We start from the raw sequence: 25,082 nt of genomic DNA on the forward strand, positions 1-25,082 counted from the left end.
GGTGATATGAATAAGTAATAAAGTTTGGACAACTCTTGCTGATCTAAACCTGAATGTATAGCTGTTTGTGAGTAAGGAATCCTTAGCTGCAGTTGCCACAAATCTCGTGCTGTAAAAGGCTCATTCCTTTTTTTTTTTTTGTGATCAGCCTACATGTGAGTCACACCGATAAGCACTTTTTTTTAATTGCATAACTTGTTGATGGCTCCTATTGTGATTTCTGAAGTGTAGCTTTTCATAGCCACATCAAAGATTTTAGGGGACTGTGTTTTAGGTGGGTATTTCAGTTAGGATAATCATACCTTGATACTAAACAGTGCTTGACCAGTCCAGGTTCATATTAGCATGACTGAACTTTGTGTGAATTGCCTTCAGTGTGTCAGTCTTATTAGTGCTGTGGCTATCAAGTGATCTTCAGAATATTTAAATTCTTTGATGCAGGGTAACAGATCATCACTTCTATAGCTAGATGTGTGAGGGAGTAGAATACAGGAGTGGAAGGTCTGCTAGTGAGAATGGACAAATGATAATGCTGAAGAGCCTGTTGTTGGTACCTTGTCATTTTTGTTTGGCCTCTGTTTCTACCTCTGGATTTTGGCATTTGCTATGTTGCAATGAATATAACATGGCTGAGATAAAACATGTATCGACAGTGTCAGATTAATAGTATTTTGTCTGAAACCTGTTTTTGAAAGCATCAGATGTATCACAGAAGGCTGCAGTGATTCCAGAGATGCAAAGTGCGTTTTGAAGTATGCTATGATCATTGCCAAGGTCATCTTTCACTGTTTTTTGTAACCAGTGTAGACTAATAGTCCTTGTATGTGAAACACAGACCTAGCAGAAGTAGAACAAGTTCTAGGAGACAATATTTCTAACATAGGTCTGCACCTAGCACTTCTGAAATGCAAGACGTTATCACTGCCTGGACTGAGACTTAAAAAAAACAAAAACAAAACCAACCAAACAAAACAAAAAAACCAAAACAAAAAAACCAGAGAAACTCCTAGCTCTTTGGAGACTGTGTATCTGGCTTCAAAATTCTAGGTGGTCCTGAGAAGACATTTGGCTCATGCCTTGATTTACTTTGAAGTGTCCTGATGCATATTCAAGGGACTTCGTTCTTACAGAACAGCTTTAGATTGCTTAAATTCACAAAATGAGTGAATTTATATTTTGGCTAGTATCAAACAGTGAAAAGCTATCTAGAACTGTTCTGACTATTGGGGACAATTTGTAACATTTACATGGCTCTCTACAACTGGGAGAAAGACCAAAAACCTTCAAACGGAGATCTCACTTCTATAATTTTTACAGAAAATGTATTACTACTTTTTCTTTCTGAAGAAAAATGTGGTGAAGTCTTTATGAACAGTTCTTTGTATAAAAAGTGGTTTTGCAGTACTTCTAAAGTATTATTTTTAAGAAGTACTATTTTAAAAAAAAAAAAAGATATTTTTTTTTAAGTGCATATAAAGTAAAAAGAAGTTGTGTAATGTTCTCGGGAGCTTTGTAAAGCATTTGAAAGCTTTGTATAATAGGAATCTTTACTGAGCACAGAGATGGAGGCTTCTTAAGGTCATGGAATAAACCAGGAGCAGAATCGGCATCACTTGATTCTGGTTTTGTGTGTCTCTGGTTCTCATAGTTATATTTAGTGTATCCTCAACTGTAACTAATTCACATAATTATTTAATTTGTCTATATTCTTTTAACAAGCTATTCATTCAGTTATTTTAATAAGGACCATTTATGACTTGGCTGATTATTTTAGATGCACAGTAACAACTTTGAGAAGTAAAGGTTTTCCTCCTGCTTACCATACATGCTTTGAAGCACTTCTCTAGTATATTAGTTTGCTAAGTAGTATTTTAAGATTAAACACATCTGATAATTTGTCTTACTGGCACACTTTTAGCTTTGCATTAATATTTTAGTGGTTTTTTTTCTTTTTTATTATTTAAATACTAAGTGGAAGATGAGAAAATGTTTGAGAGAGTAGATGTAACTTATGTAGTTTTCCAGAAAGATTTTAAGATATGTCTTTCTTTTGTGGTTAATGCGAAGAAATTAAGAAAAAAACACTCCATTTTCTCTTGGAAGTAATTGGCTTCTTTCTAAGTTAAATTAGATAGAATCGCATGAGTACTAGGAATTTTTGGGACTTAATTTCCATTATTTATGTATTTAAATGATGTTCAGAATATAAGTTTTCTTCTGCAGTTTAACTGTAATCATTACAGATAGTTGTGTGGGGTGTTTTTCTTGATGAATTTTGTGTCCTTGAGGAGTTAAGTTTTACCCAGTCAAATAAGGAAAATTTTCTTATTCTTTTTACCCTATTCAGGGTTCAGATTTTCTTTAATTTGAGGCCATCATTTCACAGTATTGCCTTACTGCCAACGTTCATTATGGATACTTGTCAAGATAGATTATTTCATCCAATAATGGTACTAATCCCACGCAGGATATTCTATATATACCTTTTTCTAAACATTTAAATGTTTATTTTGAGGCCTTGGGTTGTTGAATCCAGAGGCGTTGGGTTGTTGAAATTATGATTGTATGTTTTGCATACAAGTCAGTATGCATTGTATTGCATACAGTATTGGTTTTGCATTTGTACTGACTACAGAGGTCTGGGGGCAATTGTCAGGGACCCAGGGGCCTGGGTGCTGCTCTCCTTGATCCCACCAGTAAGGGGAAAGAGTGTGAGGAGAAGGGTACTGGGAATGCACATCAGCAGTTGTTTGTGGAACTTGTGTTGACAAGTGTTGGGTTCTGTGACTGTGGGACTCTGTTTGTAGGGTCTGCCTGGGAGGGATGGGATCCACCTCACGCATGCAGGACAAAGGCATCTTTGCCAGCAGGATGGCTGACCTCGTAAGGGGGGCTTTGAACTGGGAGCGGTGGGGGAGGAAGACACTAACCAAGCAGCACTGTGAGGGAGTGACTGACAGGGTGGACAAGCAAAGGGCCTGCAGTGATGTGACAGAAAGGGATCACAAAATCAGCAAAACAGAGCTTAAGCAGGGTCACCTCTAGCACTTGCATACAAGCAAGGAGGTGCCTACAAGGCACCATTTTTGGAGAAATACCTAAAACCTTTTCTGGAAGGTCAGCATGCCTGGGTACCTCTCTGAAGTGCATGTGCAATAACGCAAGTGGCATGGGGACTAAACATGATGAGTCAGATCTGTGTGCATTTGCAGGGCTGTGATGTTGTTGAGATCATGGAGATGTGGTAAGATGACTTTCATGGCTGCAGTGTTGCATTGGAGGGATATAAACTCTTAAGAAGACTGGGCCAGAAAAATGAGGGGGTGACATTGCCTTTTATGTGAGAGAGAAGCAGTAATCCCTGGAGCTCTGCCTGGGGATGGATGATGAACCAACAAGAGCTTATGGGTAAAGAGCAGACTGGTATGGGTGACACTGTAGTTTGTGTCTGCCATAAGCCACCTGACAAGGAATAACAAGTGAATGAGGTGCTCTACAGGCAGATTGGAGCAGCATCATGTTTGCAGGCCCTGGTCTTCATGGGGGACTACAACCAGCTCAGTATCTGCTGGAGGCACAACACAGCAGGGTACAACCAATGCAAGAGTTTCCTGGAGTGTATTGACAACAAATTATTCCTCCAGATGAATAGTGTAGGCAATGAGGAGAGATGCTCTGCTAAACCTCATACTCACAAAGTAGGAGGGGTTTATTTGGGATGTGAAGTTCAAAGGCAGCCTTTGCTGTAGGGTCCATGGGATAGTAGAGTTCAGGATCCTGAAAGGAGGGAGAAGTGCAAAAAGCAAGCTCACAGGCCTGAACTTTAGGAGAGCAGACTTTGGCTTCTTCAAAGATCTGCTTCGTGAAGTCCTTTGGGATAAGGCCCTGGAGGGAGGAGAGGCCCAAGAAAAGCTGGTTAATATTGAAGGATCACTTTGATCAAGCATCCCAATGAGCAGAAAGTCAAGCAAAAATGCCAGGAGCTCTTTCAAAACTCTGACACAGAAAGGAAGCATACACAACGCGGAAGCAGGGACAGTTAAGCCCATCGTAAGCCCTCATGTCTGAGCTTGCAGAGATGGAGTTAGGAAAGCCAAAGCCTGACTGCAAATGAATCTGGCAATGGATGTCAAAGGCAACATAAAGGGCTTCTATAAGTACACAGCTGACAAATGGAAGGTTGAAGAATATGTGAGCCTGCTGCTCAATGAGGCAGGGGACCTGGTGACATAGGGCATAAAAGAAACTGAGGTTCTTTTTTGCCACAGTCTGGACTGATAAGACTGGCCTTCAGGAATCCCAGGCCCTGGTGACCACTGAGAAAGTCTGAAGCAAGAAAGACATACCCTTAGTGGGAGAGGAGCAGGTGAAGGAATACTTAAGCAAACTGTACATACATAAGACTACGAGCCATGATGGGATGTACCCAGAAGTGCTGAGGGAGGTGGCTGATGTCATTGCAAGACCTCTTGATAATATTTGAAATATCATGGTGATCAGGAGAAGTACCTGAAGACTAGAGGAAAGCAAATGTCATTCCTGTCTTCAAGAAGGAGGACCCAGGGAACTGCAGGCTCGTCAGCCTTACCTCTCTCCCTGGGAAGGTGATGGAGCAGCTAATCCTGGAAACTATTGCCAGGCCTAGGAGCAAGAAGGCGATTTGGAGTAGCCAGCATGGATTGACAAAGGGGAAGTAATGGTCCACCCGCTTGATAAACTCGTACAATGAAATGACTGGCTTTGTAGATGAGAGTAAGTAGTGGATATTGTCTAGCTAGACTATGGTAAGGTTTTTGGCACTGTCTGCTTTAAAATCCTCTCAGAGAAGCTGAGAAAGTATGAGCTGGATAAGCAGACAGTGAGGTGGGTTGAAAACTGGCTGAATGCCTGAAGTCTATTTTGAGGCCAGTAACTAGTGGTGTACCCCAGGGGTCTATACTGGGTCAAATCTGATTCACATCTTCATTGATGAGCTGGATGATGGAACAGAATATACCCTCAGCAACTCACCTGGTGACACAAAACTGAGGTGGGGGGAGTGGTTGATACGCCAGAGCATTGTGCTGCCACCCAGAGGGACCTCAACAAGCTGGAGAAATGGGCTGGCTGTCATGCAGTTTAACAAGGGTACATGCAAAGTCCTTCACCTTGGGAGGAAAAACCCCATGCACCAAAATATGCTGGAGGCTACCCTACTGGGAAACACCTTTGTCAAGGAGGACTTGCGGGTTCTGGTGGACACAAGTTGAACATGAGCCAGCATGAGCCCCTTGCAGCAAAGGGCTAGTCGTATCCTGGGCTCCATTAGACAAAGTATTGCCAGCGGGTTGAGGGAGGTGATCCCTTCTCTCTACTCAGCACTGGTGAAGGCCCACCTGGAGTGCTCTATCCAGTTCTAGGCTACCCAGTATGAGAGAGACGTGGTCATACTGCAGAGTCCAGCAAAGGGCCACATAGATGGTTAAGGAACTGGAGTGTCTCTCATCAGAGGAAAGGTTGAGAGAGCAGGGACTGTTTGTCCTGGAGAAGAGAAGGCTCAAGGGGGGTCTTACCAATGTATATAATAGCCGAAGGGTGCAAAGAGGACAGAGCCAGGCTCTTCTGAGTGGTGCCTAGAGACAGGACAAGAAGCAAATGGCACAAACTCTGAACCACGGGAGGCTCCATCTGAACACTGGAAATCCTTGTTTACTGTGCTAAGCAATGGAGCTGGTTGCCTGACAGTTGTAGTCTCCCTCCTTGGACATTCATAGGATGACTGGACATGGACCTGGGCAGCCTGTTCCAGGTTACCTTGCTTGAGCAGTAGTACCTGAAACTTGCAAACTTAGTTTGCTCTGAGACTTGGCTTCTTTAATTGCATTGCTGGCATCTATTCTTATTTTCTGCTTTGTTACCAGAGGACTAGAAGGTGGCTAACAAGACATCAGTTTTTGAGAAGATTTCAAAGAGAGGTCAAGGAACTGCAGGCCCCTATGCCTGATGAATCAATTATGCAGATTAACAGAAACTAGAACAGGCAATAGAATTGTTTAGCACACAGGTACCCAAGATCTCCTGGTATATTTTTTAAATGATGTCACGATGCGAAAAGCTATAGCAGATCTCTGAAAGAGTCAATAAGCATGTGAACAAAGCAGATAGTTACATACACAATTTGTCAAAAAAATGTTTTGCAAGGTTCATCACTAACAGCTGTAGAACTAGGCAGCCCTGGGTTGGAAGATTGTGTCTCTATTTGCCTGGAGAAACTGGTTGGAAGGCAGGAAATTGAGAGTTCAGATAAGTGGAGCTGGAGGCCATAGAAGATGTGCTGGGGGATCCATGCTCTAAATTATGCAAATAGATTCTTTAGAATTGGAAAATGGATGAATAGTGGTATGATCAACTTTGCTGCCAATATGGAGGTTTGGAGTAGAAAACTGAGGCCAGACTACAGAATTGCAGAAAAATCCTATGGGACTGAGTGAATAGCTCCCCTTTTATTTCTCAGCTAAATGTAAAATGATGCATATTGGGGCTAGAGGAGGAGAAATTCCAACTTCACGCTTAATATGAAAAGGTGTGATGTGACTTATTACCACTTGAGAATGAGCGCTTGTGTTTATAATAGTTCCTTGGAAATGTCACTGTAGTGCCCAATAGCAGACAAAAAGCTAATATTCAGTATTTTTGAAAAAGAGAACAAAACGAGCAAGGTTCCTGTGCTAGTGTCTCTGTATCTTGCAGGTTTCATGTAGTTCTGGTCTCTCAGCTTCAAAAATGATACAGTAAAACTGGCAGAGGTGAAAGGGCAAACTGATGAAGATGATTAGATTGATGCCTGAAAAGGCTAGGCTGGAGAAGGCAAAACAGGAGGAAATGAACTGGTTTCTGCTGGTTGATGTTCAGTCCTTGTTGTTTACAGAGGTGATCTGGGAGGTTCTAGTTTTCTGAACACCACAGGACCAGTTAAACCTGTGACTGCCAGTTTCTCTGGAAACCATGAGGACACACAAGGTCAAAAATACTGATTCATCATCTTGGAAGAAAAGCATTTGGCTTTCTGGTACAAATTTGAGCAGTTGGTTCACTGCTGTAAGCTCTCCAAATTTAGGTACTTTACATCTACTATTCTAGTTTTTTGCAGTCTGAAGTGTTTTCCCCATAGTTCCATCAGGCGTCTTAGTCTTGAAGTATTTCGTGCCAACAGAAAAGGACAAGCTTCCCATTTTGCATACATTTGATATGAACATTTTAGTTTTGTTTTTAGTAATGGATTTCTCATGAATTCATCAGTAAAAGAAAACCCAGATTTATGTGTGTGTTAGGAACATGTTCCAAAGAGACTTTTTCAGTGGCAGTGTTCAGAAATGCATGACAGTCACAGACTGATGCCTGAAATAATTTTTCTTTAGGTAGATTTGTAGCTCCCAGAAGAATAAAATAATCTGTACGAGTTTTCTAAGTTTCTTCAAAAATCTGAATATCTATACAAGGAATAGATCATTCTTTAACCTCCAAAAAGTAGGAAAATGCGGACAGTAGGAAAGTGGTTATTAATTTTTGATCAGCAAATTGAGAAGTAATCTTGTCTAGCAAGTCCTTGGTTAATTTTAAAACAGAATTTGAAGGTGGTTTATATAAATATCTTAAAATCATACCCTTAACCAGAAGAGCTTCCTTTGAAAGCAAAACCTATTTGCAGTCTCTGTTACGCACATTCCTGATGAGTGGCAAGAAGAGGGATAGGTTCCTCATTCTATGCACAGTCAGTCTTTGCAATTTGCCAGTAAATTTTCTTTTGCTTATTTCTCAGGACTCTTATTTTCTATTTGATCGGTGACTGCCCTTTTTTGACGAGTGGAAAGGGGTTTTTGAAACAGTCTGTGGTTTAAATTATTATTTCTAGCATGCTGCTGTACTGATAGAACTCCCTTCTGAAAGTCTCTTTTCAATCACTGTATCTTCTTTTTACTGTTACAATTATGATTTTGTCAAAATGTGTCATTGCTGCTCTGTCTTTAAAAAAAAAAAAAATTCCCAGTGACTATAAACTCTGTAGTCAGGTCCCATGAACGCTTTCTATAGTTCGTAAAAGCATCTAGATAATGTTGTACCTACAAGAGCAGTTTCATCTGAGACATGCCCTGCTTCTTGCCATTCTGACTCTCTTGCAGCAGAATACAGATTAATGTTTTTGTAGAGTTATTAAGCCATACAAGCAACCGCATCTTGCTGGCTTGTATTTTTGCATGGTGCATCCCATAATAAACATTCCAGTCGTTCTCTGAGACTTCCCTCTCTTCTTACAGACAAGTGTTTTTTGAAGAAAAGCCTATCTATACCTACAGCTATTCTTCAGCATTTCCAGCTTTCACTACGCAAATACTCTCTGGCATAGCCATAGAGATAATCTTGATCTGCATATCAGTTCACCTAACTTGTACTTCATGAGCCAAAGTGACATCTATCTTCTCCTGTCTTTCAAAAGCTTCTGCATGCATGACTGCTTCCAATAGTACAGAGATTGTATCTATAGTATTATCATGCTACCAGTTCTGGCAGTAGCAGGAATCTCCATGTTGTTATAAGATCTCTTGGCGTATCATCCTTACAAAACTTCACATTGTATGTAAGAGCTGTGGGGTTTCTCATTTGAATGTAATGTGCAGTTACCTGCTAATGTGATATCATGGAGAGTTCTGAGTTTGTGGTAATGAGCTGTGTGTCAGAGTAATGTTCAGTGTTCATCCAAAAAAAAAAAAAAATCAGTTGACCAGTTAGGGTAAGAAAGTCAAAAGTAGCTTAGTCTCATCAAAATATGATTTCCTATTTCAGAACCTCAGATGATGCAGTCAGCTGTCTTAGTCTCTTGTGTGTGAGTGTTTCTAGTATCAGTAGTGTATTTTTAAGTTACTTCTGCATTAATTCATGAATCTGGTGAAATCGACTCCTTTACAGTTTCTATCTTAATGAAAGTTTATCCTAGGATAAATTTTATTTTATGACCTTATGGATACAGAAACTACTTATGTTGTCACGTATTCTATCACTTTGTAATTTCCATAATTTTCTTGGGTTTCCTCAGAACTAAATAGTTCGTAACAAAATCTGTACCTTCCCCCCAAAAGCACTGAGACAGTGAAATATTCCACAATTAACATTCTGCTGTGAGGAAGAAAGTTGCTGTTCTTCTTTTGGGCTTAGCTAGTTTTGATCTATACCAGTATTTGCCTACACTACATTTTCACAAAGCTAAAATGTCAATGCTCACTTGGTTCTCCTTTATTAAGAATTTAATTGCTGCATACATTTATGTGTAGATGTGGCACTTGGGGACATGATTTAATGGTGGACTTCAAAGTGTTATGCTTACAGTTGGACTCTATTTTAAAGGTTTTTTCCAACCTAAATGATTGCATGATTCCATATATTTGAATTCAAAGGTCTCAAAAGCCCAGTTTCCCTTATGTGGAAGCAGGTTGGTTAGATCTGCTATGTCATAGTCACCTTGTTGTTAACATATCTGTGTTACCAAACTCACATTGAGGTCACTGGTCAGTAATTCTTTAGTTTCATCCTCTAGTGTCATCTAAAACTATAGGTCTGTGTCTTCCCAGGTGGACTTTTTAGGATTTAAAGGTGGTTTAGCAATCTGTGAGTTAGAGCGGGACACTTCACAGAGGCCTTCACTGCCCCATTCTGACGGGAGAAAGCCTTAAGTCTACCCCGAGTGGAGAAAGTCTTAAGTAGCCCAGTCTGATCCCATAACTGATCCTGCTTTGAGCAGGAGATTGAGCTAGAGACATCCTAAGGTCCCTTCCCACCTAAATGATGCTGTGATTCTCGATTCTTAAGTTAATGAACAATTTTATATAAAACTTGTAGTTTGTTGCTGGATAACGTTGGTAAGAGGTCTCAGAGGAACTTCTACGCTGACTGATCAGGCTTCTATTGTGTGTGATGCTATAGTTCTTACCTGTTGAGAGATCACTTTACGTGAGCCATCTTGAGGTTCTAATAGCTTTTAATTGTTGAATTTGATAAGTGCTTTGTAAACACTAATTTGTGAATGCTAATGAAATGGTTTTTCTCTCCTCTTTTAGTATAATATTTATATCCTCTTTTTCTTGCATTACAGGTTCATGACACTAAAAACAACTATGCATTATTATTGCCTCATCAGGTGTCAGAATCTTTTAGTACAAATTCGGAAAGCAACAAGTGAGCTGACCTTGAATGACAAGCAGTAGGAATGGGACGTCTGGCATGTTGAAAGGGACATCCGTACCTAGATCAGTGTCAGTTTAACTTAACACAGGAGCACTTCCCCACTCCTGGGCCTGTGCATATGCTTTTTCTGCTGTTCAGATTTATTGTCTGGGCATGAGTTAACTGAGCCATGAGGAATTTGGAGGGAGTTTACATTCAAAGGAATTGCAGCCATATAAGTTGGGCAGGGATCTCTTGATGGTTGTGGAGAGACAGAAACTTTGTTTTGCATTTCTCAGCAGGCAGTTTAGATGCCGTGTGGAATATTTGGGATTGCCAGATGCTGAATTCCACTAAATCCTGAACTCAGTAAGAAAAGAGAGCTGCTTCTACTGGCTGCACCTTAGCTTTTAGGCAGCATCTGCTTATTTACTCCTGGTTTCTATGAGTATTGTGACTCTCTGATTCAAATAAGAAAACTAGAATCTTGTAAATCATAGTGAAAACTTTATTTGCCTTGATATAATTGGTTTCTTAGAGTTAATCTGTTAGTTACATTAGCGTAGCCTTTCCTCTTGGAGAGCCTTTCTCACACTTGTCGGTATCATGGTTCAAGTTGTTGTTTATGTTAACGTTATTATAATACCACTTTCTAAGATATAATAGAACAATATATAACATTGTGGATACAGTGGCACAGCTGTTGTTTAGAGGAGGTTTGCTCCTAACTGTTCTTCTGTCTGAGGCAATGTCTTTTGGCATCTGATTTCTTCATGCTACTTACTTTGATCTGTTTAGGTAATAATATTTCATTTTTTTTAAACTGCCTTTGTTTTGCAACTTGGTTGCTGTTTGATTTCTGCTGTATGCAAACAAGCACAAGGAATTTAACAAGTTTTAGCAAATTCATAAAAGCTCTGCTTAGTGGTTGATGTTCACAGTTAATACTTGCATGTCAGCAAGATCTTTTGTTTTTAGGTGTAGTTTGCTACAGTAGGTGGTGGAAACATCTATTAAAAAAGAGCTGAGAATGTTTAGTGGAGCAAATATTAATAATTTTTTACTACTTTGTTCATTATGCTTTCTAAAGCACAAAGCTTTTGGCATTTCTTTTGGTAGAGGCTGTATGACTCTGTCTTTGTCAAGTAGGTGTTGCTAATAAAAAAATTGTGTCTTTTGCAAAATTGTTTAGTCATACTTGGATGCACCAGTGTAAATAAATCCCTTTTATGCTTCAGATATTGGTAGATATTTTTTCTTTTGGTTAGCATTTTAGACATTAGCCAGTATTTTTCACAGTTCTTTATGCTTAAATTCTTAAATGTCCGTGTTTATATTTAAGGAAAAGAAAGAACGAACAATAAAATTACCTAATGCAGTGCATTAGTCTCTGTAGCTCAAGTCAAATAGACTTGAAGTTGTTTCCAAATTTATTCATGCTGTATAATCCGATTTCTGTAACAGGTAGAAATAGTGGCAAAGTAACTATCAGTATATTGGGATGACTGTGAAGGATGAAGTCTCAAGGAGTAAAATATTGTATTCATACAAAGTAGTTTTATAATGTAATCGAATCCTATTTTTTCCATCCCTTAGATGATGAAGCATGCCTGGGACAATTATAGGCAATATGGATGGGGACATAATGAGCTCAAACCAATTGCCCGGAAAGGACATTCCACCAACATATTTGGTAGGTTTGTTTGTTTTTGTTTGTTGTGTGTGTTTGGGGTTTTTTTTAAATTTACATTCTGTTCATGCTATCCTCTTTGAAAGTCTACCCAAACTTCCTAGCAAATTCTTCTTTTATATAAATCTTTTGAAGTGTGGATGACAGAAGTGTATTGATTATTTCAATGGTACTTCAATGAATTACTTGACTAAACTATCTTTTTGGGAGTAATATGTTCTTATTGTTACAAAAGCTAAGCTGTGTCTATGTGCAGTTACTTTGTGTACACATAAAAGATACAATGCAGTGATGATATTTTGGGATGCAATTAATGTAATTTAAAACAACCTCGTCTTGATCGTTGTGTTTAATTTCATGAGAATGTGATACAAGACAAAATGCACATGAAAGATGCTGAAAAACTGCTAGTATCACGGTGAAATTTAAAGTAGCTTTTAAAAAGAGATCTGGGTACAGCAAAAGCGGCATTGTTACTTGATGTGTGACTTGAGGATCCTGAACCTGTAGACTGGAATGAAAGAAAAAAAAAACAAACATTCAAAATAGAGAAGTTTTGAGGGTAGTGGCAAGTGTTGAAGAAATTCAAGGGATGGAGTGAGAATATTTGAGATATGGAGTGTGAAGATGAGTGTCACAAATGCTATTTAGAAAAGTATGAAACATGCGGAAGACAAAGATAAAGAACTTGAATAGCTTTGTACTGTGATCAGACTAGATGGCTTTTCTTCCTTAAAATATCAGTGATCTGCAGCAGTACTGCTTTTTTGGTGTAAACGTGTTGGGATAGAATAAGTAGAATAGTGATTGGAAACTGACAAGCATTTTATTGGTACTCGAACCAAGAAGGAATCCATTTTTTTAATCCCCAGTTTCCTAGGACTGCTGATGATTCAAAAACATCTGGTGGTTGTAACTGTTGAGGACAGAGCCCTGGAGGTTTTCTAGGCTCATCCTCTGGTATAGCAAAACACATACCCTTGATGTTAGTGCTTGAGGTTAAGCTTGGATTGGTCCAGAATGCACCTAAGATGACTGAGGCATGAAGTTCATGCATTTATTTTAAAATGCACAAAGGAGAGCTGCTCTAAGACTGGGTAGGATTTTCTGAATTCTGGTCGGGGTTTCGTACTGTATTCATCCATGCACTAGTATCTGAGGAAGGTATAAATTTATCATAACTACTTTTTACATCAAGAATGAGTGTGGATATGCTGTGTATATCTTAAGTATGTTAGTATTGGTTATAATAGTTTGCTTGCAATTGAGTCTTTATTGGCTTTTATTGTAAGGTGATTGGATAATGACTTTGTGTGAGGTTGTTTCTCCTTGCAGCTGGTATTTGTTTTATTTATCTTGCTTTAAATCTTGAATTTGTTTCTTGTGGATGATAGAAATACAGATTAGGATTGTGTAATGTCTGGTTTTCTGAGTTTAGTGCCTGAACTCAGGATAAATTATTTTGACTTAAATAAAAATTCAGTTAGCTTTTTGTTTCATTTGTAGGGGAAAAGTAAACTCACAGAGGAAACTCATTCCAAAAGAGTCATCGAAGGAGTTGTTTCAGAAGTATTGTAATACTTAAAGGGATTTTATTTTTTTTTTTTCACTCCTTACATTTTATCTTGAAAGCATTCTTATGTAAAGCATTCTTATATCTTACAAATGAACAAGTGATTTTCTTCATATCCAAACAGTTCTTCCTCAAATTTATCTGCATGATGAACTTCAACCTTAAATAAGTGCTGGACATGGATAGGGGGGAACTTTAACTGGACACACTGCTCCTCTCCCTTGCTCCCAGCAAATAAAATCCTTCCCCCAAACCTGTAGTGTGTAGAAGCCTATTTAAATCCAAAGGAGAATAATTTCAACTTCTGTATGAGCCCTATCCGCAATACAGACTGTTCACCTTTGTTCAAGCAAACCCCTTAGAGCCTGGCAGTGGTTGCTTTTGGTGCACTAGAACCTACTTTCTTACACTTTGGCAGGGTGTGAAGGCTGATATTTGTTTTACTACTCTATATTCCTTTAGGAATATTTTGGGGTTTTTTGTTGTGTGGTTTTTTTTTTCTTTTTATATGGCAGGAAAACATTTTTCTAATGTGTGTTTTTAATGTGACTGACACAACATTTTGAAACAATTTTGAATTATAATTTTACTCTTGTCTTTTCTTTTTACTCCTCCTCTGCTTACTTCTAATACATCTCCTTCTACTTTTTTCTCCTTGGAATGCTTATCCTTTGGAATGCTTATTGTTTGGAGTTTTGGCGTTGTTGTCTGAAAGAACTTGCAGGCTTCCTCCACATTCAAGTTTCTGATGCTCTTATTCCAACTAACTCTAGCGGCCAATTCCCTAAGTGTTTCTCCTTTTAAAATCCAGATGCTATTTTGTGCCATTTAATTTTCAGCCAAATATGATTGTTCTGTTCAAGGCTTATTTAATCTGAAAAACTTTTCTGAAATTTATAGTATAGTCTTCAGTATATACCACGTCTAAAATAAAATCAGCTGTTGATTTGGTGGGTGGTTGGTAGGAATGGGGGAAAAAAATTGGTCCTTGTACCAAGGACTGTCTAGGCTGTTATTGCTAGTACTTTACCAACCTCTTTTACTCATAATGACGCCAGTCCCAGTGGTATTTGCCTTTATAGAAGCATTACATAATTTTTTTGAAATCTGATGCTATTTTTAATAAAAAAGCTGCACAGCAAAACCTGGTTTTATTATTCATCTCAAAGGGGGTTTGACCCAAACTATTTTCTGCCATTACTGCGGTCTGGTTTACTTCCATTTCAATTCATCGCACGTCTGTGAGATTCAGCAAGGAGATGGTATCGCTGGTTGACACTGCAGCCCTTTGCATGAATCTTTGGGAAGTCAGGTTTACTGATAGCTCTCAAGTGAGGCAAATGCAATTCAATTCAGAAGGCAAATAGGCCATTAATCTTCTCCGTTGGACTCCTCTTTCCCTCTGAAGCAGTGTATATCTATATCTATGCTAAGAGGAACATCAGTGTTCCCAGCATCGTAAGATCTAGTGGAGGTCAGAGAAGAGGAGAGGAGATGGCCTGCTCTGCTCTCATAAATCTTAGTTTTAAGTCATTTAAAAAAGAGAAGGAAGGTGATAAACTTTAAAGCAAGGTGCTCTGTGCCTCACTGAAGCATGGCAGCAAGAACATTTGTGGGCTGCCCCAATTAGTATTTTGACTTTTATAACAAAAGCTACTGGAGTTGCATTAGTTGACCTGCAACTAGAAACTCTTGCCAGTCTTTTTGAGATATCTGACCTGGTAATGGTAAATTGTAAAGGAAAGCCTGCTAAAAATGTTGCCTTTCAAACTGTGTAGTCAGTCAGTAGTTAAAATCTTGAATGGTACCTCTTCAACAGCTGGGTCTCAGAATTAGTCGTCTGGTGCTGCTGTGGGACAGGTGACTGGGAACTGGTGGGCTTGTAAAAATATTTACATTTAGATGACATGTGAAACAAACCTTTATAGGTTCTGTGTTGCTGAAACAGAGTGATAACTTGCTCCTGTTTTTGTGAAAGTTGTCTCTTTCTGAAAGAGCTAGTAATGTCAAGATGTGTTGTTTATTCCTTCCCTGTAAGATAAAGTATAAAAGACAAGGAGAAAGTATATCAGAGAGGTGTAATTTCTTTCTAGTTTAAATTTTTATTTGCAGCTCTGCTGGTGGTTGTAGCAGCTAAGCTAAAAAAAAAAAAGTTGACTTTTTTTGCTGGAATAATTTAGCAGCTGCAGCCATCGTTGCAGAGGTGGGGTTGTATGGGAACTGGGTCAAGTTCTCATTAGAACACAAAGAGTGAAGACAAAAGGCTGATGGCAAATGATGCATGTAAGATCATGAGCAAACATGACAAACACTGAGCCTTACTTCAGAAGGTTTTCTGCCTTTAGTGAAAACCAGAGTAATTGATGGTGTTGGTAGATTGTCTTGCTGTAATGAAATCTGATTGGATTTGCTTTTGAGGATCAGAGTAACGGTCTGATCTACACTGTTTAAAGATGATTTGTCCCTGCACTTGTTTGGTGACCCGTAGGTGAACATCTTATGGAAACACCATTAAAGTTACTCAATCTAGATATGCTTCAGAGTTTTAAATTATGTATATTTGTGACATCTTTTACTTCAGTATCTTATGAACTGATTACCATAGCACAAGCCTGGAAGACTCTTTATTGTGAGTTAAATTGAACAGTTTGTACTATTGGGTTTGTATTGGTCTTCAATCTTTATTTTTTGAAAACAGTGTTTATTTGAGAACCTGAATGACTAAGGAAAAAAAATAAAAAGACCACAGTCTTGGACAACTCAGATCATCATCCTCAGCAAAACTAGAAATCATGGGTGGTCATCTTACCTGATGCTTTATGAAATTAGAGGTCTGAAAATTGTTGTGTGTGGGTGTTTGTTTGTCGTGTTGGTTTTGGTTTTTTGTGTGTATGAAGTCGACTGTGCAATTTTCCAAGTAATAAGTACATGACAAAGTAATGATAGAAACTCTTGCAAAATTGCAAACTTCCTGTATTAGTAGCAGAGCATTTCTAAACCTTGCCTTTGTATGTATTCTGTCTAGAGATGAGCTGTGTTATGTGAAGATGATCTCATAATGTATACATAAATAGATATGTCTAGATATGTTTTGAAGGATGTGAAAAAAATCTTTCCTAAGTAATAATGGTGTGTAGTTTTTAAGTTGTACATGCTTGCATATCAGCATGCCCATTTTCATGCAGAAGGATTTAATGAAATCATTTCATAATTTGACACGGTAGAACTGTCTCACGCATCTATAGTGCTTTCGTGCCTCTCCTGATCTCTTATCGCACATGCCATGCAAGTGGTCAATTTAATTTGTGATGTCTGCAGGCTCTGTCTTGGGATGTTGCATTCTGGGAGGAAGGGAAAATTGTCAATGAAGTCACATTGTGGTTGAATTTGTATTACCTAGTAGAGACTCGAGGCTGCAACGCAGTGCCATATCTCTTCCCTAACACATGACCAAATGCAACTGTTCTCTCTTTTATGAGGGACTTCAGTCTCGCACGTTCAGTGTCATATAACATAATGTGCTACTGCTTCATACTTTGGGAAAAATGAAATTTTGAGGTGCATGTTGGTTACCAAGCAAGATGTGACCAAGGGAACAACTCAAGAATTCAGCTGTGGCAGCTCTAGTGAGCTGATTTGGTTGGTTGGTTTGGTTTGTGTTTTTTAAGTGGCCAGTGGACTGCTTGGTTTCTGCCGTGTTGTTGAGTGTGTCCTGTTGCCTGGTTGCTGCACAACCTGTCTCAGCCTTCTGCTACCAGTGCCACTGATGAACCCCCGTGACCTGAGAGAAAGTTGCTGAGCCAAGTGCCCACTGCTGCAGTGTGGGAAGCTCTTGCTGCAGATTCCTGTGTTGCTAAGCAATAGAGATCTGACAGCGCATTTCTCCGCCGTGCCGGAGAGCAGCGATGCTCCCAAGCCCCGCAGAGAAAATGCATTTGTCAGGCTGCAAGGGCATGAGCCTGTTGCGAGAAGGAGCTGAGTCAGGCTGGTTTGTTTGGCATCTGTTTTTCCAGTACTTTTGGCAAGAACAGTAAAGCTTGGGAGAGTAACGTGATTTCTTTGTCAAGTTTGTGTTCCAGAAAACAAGAGGTACAGTATTTCTCACAAACACTACAGAAAGATGATTTAACTGCTGTTGTTGTTGTGGTGGTTTTTGTTTGTTTTAATTATCCAGGGAAATTTTCAGTAGTTTATTAGACATTTTTGTCATTTGTCATTGTAAGTTATTGGGCTGCCTGAGCTGATCTGACACTATCATGTGCTGTTATCTGATTAGTTGTCACTTACATTCTAAGCTCACAAAATTGAGTATCAAGGCTGACAGGTTTCCTGGGCCTTTTTTGTTGTTGGTTGGTTTTTTTTTAGCCGCCAAAAAACCTGCAAATTTATAAATATTATGGAGACAAACACTTTTACTGGGAAGAAAATAGATACACTCTAAAGTAAAAACTGAGGGATTACCTTTTGAAAATATGGCTAAAAACTTCTGATGTCGTCTTGCTGTAAAAATCCTAATGAAGAGACAGGCAGGAGAAATAACTTCTGCTCAGCATCTTTCTCCTATGCATGTTTTCAGCCTCTGAATTCACGTGGAGGATAAATGAAAACAAAGAAAGGAATATGAGGTGTAAATATATAAACAAATTTGTTCTTGACTTGTTTTGAGGAAAAAAGTGATAAGCAGGTTTTGAACTGTACGTGCACAAGTAACCTACCCATCATTGCCTTTTTCTGTGGCAAATGAAAGGGGAAAGAAAATCCATTCATGCTGACTCGTAAAGAGAGGTAACTTCATGATACAAATTTCAACCCAATGTCTGTATTTCTTATTCTATTTTTAAAGTAAATGGAATTGGCCTTGGGACAGGCCTATGCAGCTGTGTCCTCTGCAAAATCAGTAATGAGTGACTATACTGAGACAATGTTGAATATTACATGTACATTTAATATTTTTTTGACCGGTAACACAAGTTTTTGAAAGGTAAAATTTTAAGAAAGAACATGTCTCCAGTTGCTGGCCAAATTTGGAATTAGAACAGTGCTCTGATAACACAAGAAAAGTTCTTTCAGGTCAGACAAAACACCAAACGTTATCATTACTCATCCTCCAAAAATTGCTCACAGCAGGTACCTAGGGATGAAATCTAAGAGCAGGAAAAGCCTGTAGAGACTGAGTGTTTCTCAGAGTTGTCTTCAGGTTTGCAGAAGTTTATGTAGTGGTAACACTTCTGTGGTCAGAGGCAGAAAGTTTTATTTAATCACTTTGAGTTTATTTTTCTGTGATTTTTGTCCAATCTGCTTTTGAGTCTGTGCAAACTTAAGCTGCCATATTCCATTGTGGGGGATTCTATATTTTGATTCTATATTCTGTAGAAAAGTTTAATTTCTAAGTCTGCTTACTGTCCTAGGCGACTAGTTTTGGTACTTGAAAAACCCAACCCATTATTTGTCTCTTCTGTGCATTCGTGAGTCTGTAGAACTGCGTATGCCCTCAATTGTGTGCCTGTCTTTCATGGAGAGTCTTGGTCTCTTAAGTAATTTCTTGTATGTACGTTTTTTCATACCCTATACATTGTTATCTCCTTTCTTTGTGTCTTTTCAAGTTCAAGTTCCTTTTTTTGTTTGAGAAGACAAACTTTGTTCTGATTTCCATTTTATTAACTATTCCTTTCCTAATAAGTGTATTTTGCGTCTTTTAGGCTCCTTATGGAGCCTAGAAGCTCACTGTAGGGTGGCTTTTTTACAGTGGCGTTCCTTTTCAAAATCCTAATCCAATGTGTATAATATTCTGAATGATTTATAAATACGATGACTTACAAGTATTTTCAAATGATTTTAATAAATAGGCATGTGCGCTGGCATTCAGCTCTATAGGATCTCACTGGTAGTTTCCCTTCACAGTGGTAACTGCTTGTTTACACTTATCCCATTTCCTGTCTTTTAAACAATTATTCATCTGTGTGAGAACAATTTTCTCTTATCCTGTGGCAGGTTAGTTTTCTTAAGAGCCTTTGAAGGGTGTTCTTATATACCTTCTGTATGTATTCTCTGTCCATACGCAAATTCACTTCTTAAAAAGGCTGTAACATTGATGCTACAACTTCTCTTTACAAAATTTCTTACTTTTCCTCAGTTCATCTAATTTAAAGATGTCCTCTGACTGATACTGCTAATTGGGAAAAGAGTGTTTTGTAAACACTATTTTGCTTCACTGCAATAGACAGGCTGTTTATTCAGAATATTATTGTTCTCTAAAAATTGGAAATGTGTGCAGGCAGGATGCAATCTGACTGTGATTCCCTCTTAACTATTTTAGAGTACCGGTGTCATAGATAAAGTCAACTGTGATTGGCTAAGAATATTTTTGAATGTCATTGCTATGTCATCAAGCTGTTACAAGTATGCCTGTGCATATCAGGAAAATTCACCACGAGCAACTGTTGTCTGTTCTTTTTAATACAGCATTCCCGCTGAATCCTTCTCATCCCGTCTGTATTAGCTTACATACAACACATTTAGGTCAGTTGTTCTCAGTAGCTTTTTTACATGTTTCTGGACTGATGTTAAATCCTATGGCATTATTCAGAAGATTGAAAATTCTGTCTTTAAAAATATATATATAATAAGATGCACAGATCTAATCCCATTAAATAAACACACCTTATTTCTGTAACCTGCCTTATGAAATAGTGAAGTAAACATCTATGTCAAATGGTAATGAAGAAATTAAGTCATATTAGAGTTCAGGTCTCGGACTCAAACTGAGAATTTTTATTCTCTCTAATAGCATCCTCTCCTGTTTTTTTTCCTTATAAACCAGATGGTTTGCTCTGAGGAAAAAAACCATTTGTTTCCCTTTGGGAATCTTTGGACTTATATTTGTTTTGATTTGGGAATTATTTAGGTTGTGGGAATGCTGTTCCTGAATTTAAACTTGTTTTCAGTCATTTGGAATTAAGAACAGCAGGTGTTATAAGGAAATGAAATTAAGACTATGCAGTCTATTTTGGACTGTGTTAAAATATTAAGTAAACAAGCATGACAAATAAGGATTAGCATACTGAGATCTAAAACTAAATGTGGTAAGGATGGCAATATGGTTATGTGTGCAAAGAGGGAGGCAGATGCAAGGATGCTTTGCTGTTGTCTGAAGCCAGTTACAAGGCAGCTGTAATTCAGAAGCAGTTCAACCACATGAGTGCAGCGCTGTGCTTGTGCCTAATACACTAATAGTATTCACTCAAGTTTTGTAGCATTCTGATGAAGTTTTACAGCTACCACACTGAAATCAGCTCCTCTTCAGCTGTCTTAAAGAAAATTTAGAAGGTGGTTTGGGCCAAAATGTGTGGAAGTGGCCCAAGCATTTATCTAAAGATGGAAAAGCATATCTAACATGATGGCTGTTAGAGGAGCATTTTTTCTGATGCTTCTCCTGCTACCTAGCTGACAAAGTCGTTTAGCTTACAATTATCTGTAAGCAATTGTATCTTTACTGTCTTGGAAGATCAGTTGTTGGCTTGCTTCATGTATAAGATTTCAGCACTCGAGTAACACAACTGTACTTGAGTCCAGATAACATCTTGCTTTCTTATTTACTATCAAATATTAATCTTACTTTGCTTGCAGCTGAGTTTAACTGACTGCTGCCTGTATTCAGGTTTCCTGATTTCTCAAAATGGAGTTGCTCCAGATCTGTATTTTTGGCTAGTTTTGACTGGCTGCTTCATATTTGTAGCTGATTATCATCATCATTCAATTCTCACCTGTTATTCTTGCCTCTCTTCTTGATACACTTGTATCGTCTCCTTTTTACTCAATTTGTTGCCATCTCCTCTGCATTGTTCCTTTCCTACTTTGAAACTCATCCTAATCTTTCTCTTTGACATTCCGGCCTTTCAGTTATCACTAGGTCTTAACCTTCCACTAACTCAAGTCATAGTTCCAGCATTAATCTTAATTATGGTCTGCACACAGTCCACTCCTCCTCCTATCTATAGTAATTCAGTTTTGTGTTTGTGCTTAAAAACAAAATAAGGGGTGGGGGAAGGACAGGATGACTGAAAGAAATGTAGAAAATTGAAAGAGTCTGGTATTAATATGCTAAGCCCTTTTCAAATTTAGTTTTGAGGGCATCAGGCTTTGTACTAGAGGGACTGCATTCAGCTCTTGCTTGTATGAATTTTGCGTTAAGCTGAAGGGCCATGTAGGATTTAGTTGGAGAGCAAAGTGAGGCAATCAAATAAAAAGCAGGGAAGAGGAAGGTTTACTGTAGTATAAATTCTTAGACAAAGTTTTTTTAAATTTGTGTCTTAAGGACATAGCTATTTAAGCAGTAGTTTGATGAAAACATTTACCTGCAGGTCCACTTTTAAATACATTCAAAGAACAAAGACTAGCATGCACTAAAATGCTTCAGTCCTGTTACTTACTCATTTATGAAATTAGGTAAAGCATTACAATTGGTTATTTAATGTTATTTATATGCTAAAATACTTTACTGTCTGGTACAAAATACTTCTTATGCTGTCCCTTATCAGCAGTGAAACAGAACTTAAGCAATCAATATGCTTAGTTTTTTGTTCTGCTTTTTTAATTAGTCTAAAATGTTAAAGGCAATTGGTTTCTTCATGGATACTTAAAGGCTTATTCATTGCATTTTATGGCTGAGTTAAAATCATATGTTGCAGTTTTGTATGAAATATATGGTTTCATTGACTAATTTTGAGGCACTTGTTTTCACAGTGGAATTAGACTCTGTTCAAAAGTTTAATTCATTTTCTTAAACATTATCTTGTTCCTCATGAGTCATTAAGATATTTTACAAGTGGTATGCTTCAGTAGTGGCAGCTTTATTGCCAGAGCCTCATTAGAGATACAGAAAACTGGGTTGATAACTGTGTGCTTTTCATTTTCATGTTATATGTTTTTCTACCAGGTCTTTAATTGTCTATCACATTAAGAAACCCTGTTGCTATGGTCTGAAAACTTGAATTCTTTGAATCTTTTTGAGTAGCAATTGCTATAGTTCTCCTAGATCAGTATAGTCTTGGCCAGTCTGCATTTTTCAGCCATTCTGAAGCTGGTCGGGCAGGAATATCAATAACAAGAATATTTATGTTTTAAAGGCTGTAAAAACTCTGTATTTAATGTCAGGCTGAGTTTATCAAGGAAGCATTTTTGCTCTCTTGCTAGGGATTAAAACACTTGTCTGTGTGAAAAATAACTAATCATTTTGGTTCAAAGTAATCCAGAGTATACTTGCTTGATGAGGCTTTATATCTCCTCTTTCGTTTCTGGAACCACTGCGGTGGAATCGGGAGGTTCTGTTCTATGCTTGGGTGCACCCCAGTTGCTGCGTTACTCTGGCAGTAGTGCTGGACTGCTCTGAAGCTCAAGTCACCTGCCAGAGTGCAAATTTAGCGTGGGTATTAACTTAAATTATCCCTTGAGACTTCAGTCCTCCTGGGTTCATTTTGCAAACTGATCCTCCCTTCACCCCCCATTATACACACCAGTAATCAAAGGTGTTCTGCTTCCAGTAAATGATGTCTGTCCAGGGCCCTGAAAAAAGCAAGAACTGGATATGGGTGGCTATGAGACCAATACTATTTCTGGCACATGAAGTCTGTTTGTATCTTACTGTTCTGTCCATCAGTAGGATCTTGCCATGGGTTCTGGGTTCTGCTGTTTTGAGAGTGAAAGCAATTTCCTTACATCTAGGTCTCTAATCTGTACACATAACTAACCACAGATTCCAGGTTTCTAATGCTTATGAAGTTAAGCTGGCTTTCTGGGGTGTAGCATAACTTATTTCCACAGCAGGGATGCTGCAATGTGGAGATATTTGCTTTTGTATGATATAGAGGCAGTTGTCTTCAATAACACCCCAAATGCTTTTACTGTATCCAACTGCTTGTTTTTTCTCAAGCAATCTTGCTGATTCCTTATAGCTTTCATCAAAGCACAGCTGGTGATGGTATCTGCAGGCCGTCCTTGTAAACAAGAGTAAGTCTCTATTAGATTCATCTTTTTTTGTGTTTCACTGGTTTAGGAAATATTAAAACCCTACCTTGATGGTAAAGGAATTGGTGAGCATCCCACTTCTGTGTCGTTAATCTGCTATCTCTTCTGCTTGATAATAAAATATTTCCTTCTCAGTCACTGCATAAGGTAGAAGGGCAAGAATGACTAAATCTACCTCTTAGGGCCTTTTGTATCTGACTTGCCTTGAAGGTAGAGTGGCCTCATGGTAATTTTTCCGCTTAGGCTGGTTTCCTTTGTAGCAGCCCTTCTCTGGCTTCATGTGCATTTTAATAATGAGAGATTAATTTGATCTGCATTTTCTTCAGGTTTGTTACTACTCTAACTGGCCTTTTGATAGATACCAAGTGTATTGTGAGACACTAACACACTTGTAACACAATAGTGTTAGAGTACAGACAGAGGGTGAAAGGGCAATTGAAAATATAACTATCTGTAACTATAGTTATTTGAAATCTGCTGGCCATGCAAATCCCATCTTTGATTTTTCTGGAGTGTGATCTCCTGCTGTTGACCCCATCCAGCAGCTCAGCGCTAGGCAGCTGCTTGATCACTTTTCACCTCCCACCCAGGGGGATCAGGGAGAGAGACTAGGAAGAGAAAAAGTCAGAAAACGCATGGCTTGAGATGTAGACAGTTTAATAAGTGAAGGAAAGGGGTGGGAGCGCGGGGGAAAGTAATGCAAAGGCAGACTGAAGCCCAGCTAGTCCCTGGGGAATGGCCACCTGCCAGGCTAAAGCCCCCCACACACAGCTTTTATCACTCAGCGTGATGTCATATGGTATGGAGTGTCCCTTTGGTCAGTTTGAGTCAGCTGTCATGGCTGCGTGTCATGTCTATGTGTCCCATCCCTCTTGTCACTCCCCCCAGCCTCTTGTCCACTCCTGGCTTCTTCACTGTGGGGAGATGGAGAAGGAAAAATAAGAGAAATCCTTAATGCTGTGCAAACACTGCTCAGCAGTAGCCAAAACTCTCCTGCATTATCAACGCTGTTTCAGTCACAAATCCAACCTGCAGCACCATACAGGCTGCTGTGAAGAAAATTAACTCTGTCCCAGCCAGACCCAGTGCACCCGCTCAGCCCTCAACTTGGGCTAATGAAAGCCCCTGTGGAAGCATTTTTTGGAAGAAGTACTGAGACTTGTGTGTGGTATATACCTGTTGAGAAAAGGAGTAAGTATGGGTGACATGTCAGATAATCAGAGTTTCTATGAAGCACCTATTTGATGATTACTTTTCAACTCTGAGTGCATGACTTAAATTTGCTGGCACAGAGTTTTAATTTGTCATCTTCCTGTTTACATATTGTGTCTGTCTCAAATTTTCATAGTCTTCTCTGACTGTAATTGATCTTTGCTAGTTTGCATGTTTTCTCTTGTACCTCACTGCTCATAGTCTCTTTTGCTTCCACATAATAAATACACTAAGCAACCCCGTAGCTGGTATCAGACTCTGTAAATCTTTGTACTTATGGTATAATCAAAATGGGCTATTTATTTTCTTCATATTCCTTTTGTCATGAAACACTTGACAATGATCTGTCTCCCCATGCTTTGATAGTCTCTTGCAAGACTTTAAAATGGT

At 38.7% G+C, this 25,082-nt stretch overlaps 1 protein-coding gene across 1 annotated transcript in view; it reads left to right on the forward strand.

Moving 5' to 3' along the window:
* Positions 1 to 25,082, forward strand: part of MAN1A2 (mannosidase alpha class 1A member 2) — a 150,321-nt gene that overhangs the window by 34,424 nt on the left and 90,815 nt on the right. Inside the window, exon 3 of the mRNA XM_065634556.1 lies at positions 11,791 to 11,887. Within this exon, the coding sequence (XP_065490628.1) occupies positions 11,791 to 11,887 (97 nt within the window). The remainder of the gene's footprint in view (positions 1 to 11,790; positions 11,888 to 25,082) is intronic.

The sequence above is a fragment of the Caloenas nicobarica genome, chromosome 1, assembly GCF_036013445.1.
Source record: "Caloenas nicobarica isolate bCalNic1 chromosome 1, bCalNic1.hap1, whole genome shotgun sequence".
Taxonomy (NCBI): domain Eukaryota; kingdom Metazoa; phylum Chordata; class Aves; order Columbiformes; family Columbidae; genus Caloenas; species Caloenas nicobarica.